General features: G+C 30.8%; 1 protein-coding gene across 1 annotated transcript; it reads left to right on the forward strand.

The window, feature by feature from the left end:
• Positions 1 to 2,137: 2,137 nt before the first annotated feature.
• LOC149057102 (uncharacterized) lies at positions 2,138 to 8,192 on the forward strand. The gene is made up of 7 exons (XM_089223290.1): positions 2,138 to 2,258; positions 3,731 to 4,362; positions 4,774 to 5,066; positions 5,367 to 5,926; positions 6,140 to 7,057; positions 7,169 to 7,330; positions 8,158 to 8,192. The coding sequence occupies exons 1-7, from the start codon at positions 2,138 to 2,140 to the stop codon at positions 8,190 to 8,192; spliced, it is 2,721 nt and encodes a 906-aa protein (XP_089079416.1).
• Positions 8,193 to 8,630: the final 438 nt, after the last annotated feature.

Genomic DNA, 8,630 nt, shown 5'->3' on the forward strand with positions numbered 1-8,630 from the left:
TTTAGTATATAATATGTTTACAGATAAAAGAAAACCTCAGTTACATTATACTAGATTTTTTTATATTGATAGTCTGAAACATTATTATAATGATTATTCATCATGGTTAATATAATAAGTAATAGTATCTATAATCGTATCAAAATCAACCTTCGACATTCGTCCGTATAATAACAAGAGCGTTACAGTAGGATTATTAATTAACAAACAAATTTCGATTATTGTGTTATTAGAATGTAAATTATCAAAGAAGATAATTACTTTAAACTTAGAACAATGGTTTACACTCATGTCTGAATCTAATTACATTTCAATTACTAATAATTTACATACCAGATGTAGACGAACAAAAATATCTGATAACCAAGGCTCGGAAGTTCTAGCAAATGCATATTTTTATTGGTTGGTCTTAGAACATTCAGAGTAAGATACAAAATTGTTTCAAACTTCCCTAATGTCATGTACGAAATTTTATTTTGCTAATTTTGAGTTTTAAGTGCTATTTATAAGCATATTTTACATAAAAAAAAATAAACTAAATTGTATTGATTAATGAATATGCTAACGAAAACAAACAGTACATTTCAGTTACTATTGCCGATCGCACCGATTACTACGTTCGTTTCCAATAATTTAGTTATTTCTAAAATTGTATCAAATGTACTGCAGTTATCGAATTCGTCGTATTTACGAATACACGTTGTTATCGCCGTACGTAAAGAACTACGATCATACACAATGATTAATTTATTCTAGTTTTCTGCGTTCTGCCGTCATTTGCGTGTTGCGTGTGCGGTTGATCGTGAGCTATCGTATTTATCGTGTTTAAAAATGCCTAAAGTTAAACAAAATTTATCAAATCGGCTCAAAACTGATGTTAATTTGTATGGTCCTAATATTTTTTCAATTGATAAATGTGTATTATTTTGTAAAATTTGTGAAATCAAAGTTAATTCTGACAAAATGTTTAACGTATCACAACATATAAATAGTGACAATTTTTTTTAATGAAATTTTAATTTGCATATTTTACAATTTTAAGTGCTATTTATAGCGCTTATTGTGTTGTTTTTAAGTGCATATTAAAGTGCTAACAAATTACTATATTAGTGGTATAACTTCCGAGCCCTGCTGATAACTTTACATACCTATTCAACTAATGTTAAGCAGAGTTCAATGTTCAATTACTTTACATATCAACGATGATTATATCACTTTATCACATATAGATTTATGTAGATTTAAACAGCTTCAACATTGTGTAGAACTCTACATTGCAGAAAAACAGCAACATCTACCGAGTTACCAAGCTATATTTAACACAGATTACGATCTAATAAAAAACCACGTTCGTGGTCTACCTATCAGTTGCCAGAGAAATGAATTCATAAACCAGTATATACAAAACTATGATTTTAGTTATTACACTCATCTGCGAACCGATGACACATCATTCCTATATGAAATATTACAATACCATTTTAATATAATGTTAGACTTAATACTTCAGGATCTAATAGTATAAAATAAATAAATATTTATATAATATTTTATATTATTTATTCAATAAAACTCATTGTTGTAATGATAGTAATCATATAATAAATAAAACCATTGATTATATAGTAAACAGATAAGCCATTCTATACCTACTAAAATGTGGGGATCAACTAAGTGCCGTCGCCCACTATAAAGCGCTGTAGTAGTCGGCCGTCAATAGAGGGGTATACTTCCGCTGACCATAGTTATGGACATCGCGGACAGTAGTTGTCAATTTGGGGGTGTGGGGGTAAACAACTTTACTACTGACTATATACAAACTATTATTAATACTCATGGGTCTGGGTGAATATGTTTATTAAAAATGCCAACACAATAATAATATTATTTAAATATCGATGAATTTATTTTTAGTTTTACAGCTGAATGTTTTGTTCAATAAGCGATATTTTTGAATGGATATTATATATATATTTTAAATATTTTAAATGAGTTGAAATTTTAATTAATATTTTGTACTTGAATGTTTTGTCGTAGTTTGTGTAACGTAGAGTGTGGACTTGTGATCCCTATCGGCACTTTTCATCTATAATATTCTATTGTGTTCAACATATTTTTTAATTTTTAAATAGCAATAATGCCTGATAACACTTGCCAATATATTAACTGTGGTAAATCATCCAGCAAATTAAAAAATTTAAGAATGTTTAGATTTCCTAAAGATAAAGACAGATTAGAAATATGGAAAATAAATTCAGGTATACCTATATATAATTAAAAACTGAATTAATTAACTTATATATTATTTATTGAATATTTTTTAAATATTTGTTGCAAAATTTTAGTTTCTTTTAGACCCATTTATAAAATTTAATAAAAATTCAAAATTTACGTTTAAAAACATTATTATTTTTTAGGAAATATAAAGTTATTATCACTTAATGATGATCAACTTTATTGTAGATATCTTTGTCAGGAACACTTTTCTTTGGAGTCGTTTATGAATGTTAATAAACAAAAACTGACAATTTCTGCAATCTATACTATTATATAAAATTGTAAGGGTTTTTCTTAGACCGCGCTAACCGAGAAAACTACTGAAACGATTTGGTTGAAATTTTTTTTGGCTGAAACCCGACACTCCGCTGAAGGTTATAGTAACACTTTTGTCAATAAAAAAAAAGTATAAAGTTCATACAAAATCAAAAACAGAATCAAAGTAGTGGCGCACTCTTTCGGCCAAAAAATATAATAAATATTTTTAGTTGTTACGGTTCTATAGGTTGCAGATCCAAAGAGGATGAGTTGTTCTTATATAAAATGGAAACATATGGTAAACTTATTGTATGACATATAGTTACTATTGGTTACTGATAGGACAAGGTTATTATGAAAGAATATTTTATGAAAATCCACCCGAAATGTAGGAAATCTGTATGTCAAAAATACAACAGTGGCGCCATCTGTCTAGAAAAAAACAAACTAAATTATAAAAAATTTAGTTTATTGTTGCAGATTAAAATAATAATAAGTAGTGTATTATATAGTGGTTGCTATTGGTTTATCGGGCATGTTTGTATATTATAATATTACTAGCCGACCCGGCCACGCGTTGCTGTGGCTAAAGTTTTTGTAATATTACATTATAGTAAACAATCTAAGAGAACATCAGTCACTGGCATCAGCACACTGGCATAATTTGTACTTAGTTTTTTTACCTTTTTTTCTTACCCAAATTTTGAGTAAGTGGCCAACACTCCAGACAATAACACACCAGAACGTTCTCAAACACGTGCTCAGGAGCAACGTAACGCTTTGAGTATGAAATCAGCGTTTAATTATCAATCCGAGATTGATTATTTAAATATTAAAGCGCTTCAAATTGGACGAATGACTATATTATGTCCTAAGTGCCATGCAAAAAAATGGAAAGATGAAACCCATGGACTTTGCTGCGCTGACGGTAAAGTTGTTTTACACCAATTTGAGGATCTTCCAGACCTAATTAAAAGTTTAATTGATAATTCTCACCCTCTATCAAAACATTTCTTTGATAATTCTAGACGGTATAACACTCTGTTTCAAATGACATCGTTTGGAGCAAACGAAATAAGTGAAGGGAACTTCATGCCCTCTTTTAAAATTCAGGGTCAAGTGCATCATTTAATAGGTAGTTTATTACCCGAAATTGGAAATAATGCTAAATTTTTACAAATATATTTTATGTCAGAGCCGGATCAAATATCTATTCGAACAAATATGATTCCAAATATGAAAAGAGGTCTCATTGAATCATTGCAAACAGTTTTGCGTGAAAATAATCACCTCATACAGAGCTTTAGATCTAATCTGGAGTCGAGGTCTTTTGATGAGTTGCAAAACTTTAAGTTAATTATTCATGCTGACAGAGTTCCTCAAGATGAACACAGAGGTCAATATAATGCACCTACCATCGATGAAGTAGCTGTATTATTAGTTAATGAAGATAAAGGTCCCAGAGATATAGTTCTGCACGGTCGGAGTGGACAATTGAGTCGAGTTTCCGAATTGAATAGATCTTATGATGCACTGCAATATCCATTGATGTATACTAGAGGCGAAGACGGTTATCACATTAATATATTACAGGAAAATAACCAAAATCGAACCAAAACTGTATCCTGCATGCAATTTTATTCTTATAGGTTTATGGTTAGAGAAACAAGTCTAAATCATCTACATTATTACAAAACATTATTCAGCCAATTCGCCGTAGATATGATGGCAAAATTGATTTCTGAAAGACTACACTTTATTCGTAACCATCAAAAACAACTACGTGCGGATGATTATGTTCACCTCCGAGATGCTGTTAACAATGATGCAAATATTAATGCTAATAACGTTGGGCAACAAGTAATTCTTCCTTCCTCTTTTACTGGCTCCCCACGTTACATGCATGAAAAAAATCAGGATGCCATGACTTATGTTCGTAAATTTGGCCGTCCAGATTTATTTATTACTTTTACATGCAACCCGGAATGGCCGGAAATAAAAAATGAATTATTTCAAGATCAAAAGTCGTTTGATAGACACGATATAATCTCTAGAGTTTTTCATCTCAAACTAAAAAAGTTTATGCATGTATTAAAAAATGAATATATTTTCGGAGATGTAAATTGTTATGTTTACAGTGTTGAATGGCAAAAACGAGGTTTGCCACACTGCCACATTCTTTTGGGGTTACAAACGAAAATTCAGCCAGATGAAATTGATAAAATTATTTCTGCCGAGATACCAAACAAAGACAGAGATCCTATACTTTATGAAATAGTTTGCAAGAATATGATTCATGGCCCATGCGGCGAGTTAAATATTAGATCGCCATGTATGAATATTGGAAAATGTAGTAAGAAATACCCTCACAAATTGGTCAAGGATACTCAAACTGGAGATGATGGTTATCCGACTTACCGACGGAGATCACCAGATGATGGAGGTTATACTGCAATATTAAAAGTTCGTGGTAAAACAGAAATCGTGGTTGACAACCGTTGGGTTGTACCGTATTGTCCAGTGCTATCTAGGTGCTTTAATGCGCATATTAACGTAGAATACTGTCATACGGTTAAAGCGATAAAATACATATGTAAATATATTAATAAAGGATCAGATAGAGCTACTTTTTCTGTTAATCGTGAAAACGATGAGATTACAAATTTTTTGAATGGTCGATACATATGTACTTCTGAAGCGTTTTGGAGAATTTTCAATTTTGAAATCCATGATAGAGATCCGACAGTTCAGCACTTGGCTGTTCATCTAGAAAATGGACAGCGTGTTTTCTTTAATGATAATAATCTTCATCAAGTTATTGAAAATCCAAGAAAAACGACACTAACTGCATTTTTTGAACTGTGTTCACATGATGATTTTGCGAAAACACTGTTCTATCATGAAGTTCCTTCTTATTACACCTGGGATAATAGCAGAGGCTGGTTAAAGAGAAGACGGGGAAAAGATGTTCCAGGTTGGCCAGGAATAAAAATGGACACTGCCATTGGTAGAATTTACACGATTCACCCAAATCAAAGTGAGTGCTTCCATTTAAGATTGCTACTAAATTATGTACAAGGTCCTACTTCATTTGAAAGCTTGAAGGCCTTTGATGGAGTCATTCACGCGACTTTTAAAGCTTCCTGTTTTGCTCTTGGGCTTTTAGAAAATGACGAGCAATGGAAAAATACTCTAGCGGAGGCAACTCTTTCAGAAAGTCCTTCAAAATTAAGAGAATTATTCGCAATAATCATAGTTTTCTGCCAACCGTCTGAACCTCAATCTTTGTGGGAACAGTTCAGAAATGATTTTTGTGAAGATATTCTTCTTACAGAGCGCACTCGATTAAATGACTTGCAATTTACTTTTTCTGATGAAATATTTAATAAAGGTTTGATTGAAATAGAAGATAAAGTTGTTTTTCTGTCTGAAAAATATTTAACTGAATTTGGAATGAACTCACCTGTTCGAAATGAAAATGCATCTGATCCTTTTGAATTCTCAATTTTGCGTTCTTACGATAATAACCGATTACAAGAATTTGTAGAAATCAATTTACCAAAATTAGTAAATGATCAAAAATATGCTTTTAATGTTATTACAGAAAGCGTAATGAATCATCAAGGAAGAGTTTTTTTTTTAGATGCTCCGGGAGGTACAGGAAAAACATTCCTAATTAATTTGTTGTTGGCTCAAATTAGATCCTCAGGTAAAGTTGCATTAGCAGTAGCTTCATCTGGTATAGCAGCAACTCTCCTTAGTGGCGGCAGAACTGCTCACTCGACTTTCAAGTTACCGTTAAATGTATTATTTGATACAGAATACGTTTGTCCGATTCGTAAAAATGGCCCTCATGGAAAAATTCTTCAAAAAACCTCATTCGTTGTGTGGGATGAGTGTACAATGAGTCACAGATCACATATCGAAGCAATTGATCGAACATTAAAAGATCTTAGGTGTAATAATAAGTTTATGGGTGTCATAACATTCGTTTTCGCTGGTGATTTCCGTCAAACCTTACCAGTAATCCCTAAAGGTACTCGAGCTGATGTCGTTAATGCTTGCTTAAAATCTTCCCATATATGGAACCATGTTGAAAAACTTTATTTGCGAACAAACATGAGAGTTTATTTATGCGGAGGGGACGATATTTTTCCAGCACAGTTGTTGAAAATTGGAAGTGGAACTTTAGAAAATGAAAATGGTTACATTTCTGTCAATCACACGATTGGACGAGTGGTCAATAACGTGTTAGAGTTGATTTCTACAGTTTATCCAGACATTTTTAATCTGTCCAATAAATCAGATCAGTGGTTATGTGAAAGAGCTATAATCTCTCCAAGAAATGTAACAGCAGCAGAAATTAATGATATCATCCTTCTAAAATTCGATGGACACTCACGTGAATATCTATCTATTGATACAGTTACATCAACAGATGATGCTATTCATTATCCACAAGAATTTCTCAATTCTCTTTCTCCTTCGGGATTTCCTCCTCATAAACTAAAATTAAAAATTGGTGCTCCAATTACATTATTACGTAATCTTCAACCACCGAACTTATGTAACGGTACAAGATTACAAATAAAATCGTTGCGAAATAATATTATAGAAGCCGTAATTCTTACAGGGCCAGCGAAAGGAGAAATTGCATTTATTCCAAGAATTCCCATGATTCCCTCTGACTTGCCGTTTTCTTTCAAACGGCTTCAATTCCCGGTTAAAGTTTCTTTTGCCATTACCATAAACAAAGCACAAGGTCAAACATTCAAGTACGTTGGCGTAGATCTTCGTACAGAGTGCTTTTCACATGGGCAATTATACGTGGCATTTTCTCGAACTGGAGACCCGAATCATCTTATGATTTTAATTTCAACAGGAAATATAACAAAAAACATCATATACTCAGAAGTCTTATAAAATTCATATTTTAATTCTTTTTTTTTCTTTAATAAATTTTAATAAATCTTTAATAAATTTTCTTTAATAAATCTTTATCAACCATAAATTATTTCTTTTTTATCAGTATTTATTTTTATCATTTATAACGCTAGAAACCGTTTTTTATATTTACTAGCTGATCACAATAAACAATAATATTTGAATAAAAAATTCTACATATCATGGTCCGAAGGCAAAATAAACAACCAATCACGGGCGAAGCTGTGACGGGTCGGCTAGTACCTTATAATTATAATGAATTAAAACAAGATTCATCTTCTTATGGTAAATTTGTATATATTTATTTTAGTCAATAAATTATAAACGTTTTTAGTAGAAAAACGTGGAATTTAAATGTTATATTTATGTACTACATAAATATACTCAGTGGCGCACAGCCATGTCTTAAAACCCCTTCTACGTTTTTCATCAACCCACCCACCCACTCAAAATAATAAAGCATAAAAGTATAAAGTAAAATTTAAAATGGTATGGCGGTTTTTTCTGTTATCAACTAACATCAGTTATCTTAGGCTTTTCCCTAACTATTATGATTTGTGGACTGTGGAGCTTGCCAACTGCATTTGTTATGAATTGAATTAAAAATACCTCATTCTCCACACTTCCATATTGTATATATTTATTAGCTATAAATTTAATACTAAATATTTTTCTAAGTTCCAAAAACACAAACTGCTTCAAAAAGTGACTAAACAATTATGAGAAGTGCCGTTTTCAACTAATATAATTTATTTTTAATGTCTTAACTATAAATGCATACATTTTAAAATTAAAAACAAATACCACATTGATTCAATCTAAATTTACAAAAAACAGCAGATTGCCAGATTATAATTAATAATTGTAAATTACAATTTTTTATAGTATGTATTACTATATAGTAATTATTATATTATGTATAGTAATTGTATTACTCTTTGTTTGTATAAATGTAATATAATAAAACATAAAAAAAAAATACCATAGACAAAATAGATATAAATAAATATAGTATATAATATAATAAATTATCAAAATCAAATTAAATAGTTAATAGCTTAAGCAATCCTGGATTCTTTGAAGAAAATATATTTAAAATATTATCATAATCTATATAAATGTCATTTTCACAAGAGATTTTCATCAAATTT

The sequence above is a fragment of the Diuraphis noxia genome, unplaced genomic scaffold, assembly GCF_037042655.1.
Source record: "Diuraphis noxia isolate RWA-SAM2 unplaced genomic scaffold, SU_Dnox_SAM2 contig0003, whole genome shotgun sequence".
NCBI classification, from domain to species: domain Eukaryota; kingdom Metazoa; phylum Arthropoda; class Insecta; order Hemiptera; family Aphididae; genus Diuraphis; species Diuraphis noxia.

Excerpts from the sequence above, each read along its gene's own strand:
- LOC149057102 (XM_089223290.1), top strand. The coding sequence starts at position 2,138 with ATGCCTGATAACACTTGCCAATATATTAACTGTGGTAAATCATCCAGC. Across the intron at positions 7,058-7,168 it reads TAAACTAAAATTAAAAATTG|GGCCAGCGAAAGGAGAAATT; the intron begins GTGCTCCAATTA and ends TAATTCTTACAG. Across the intron at positions 7,331-8,157 it reads GTACGTTGGCGTAGATCTTC|TTCCAAAAACACAAACTGCT; the intron begins GTACAGAGTGCT and ends TATTTTTCTAAG.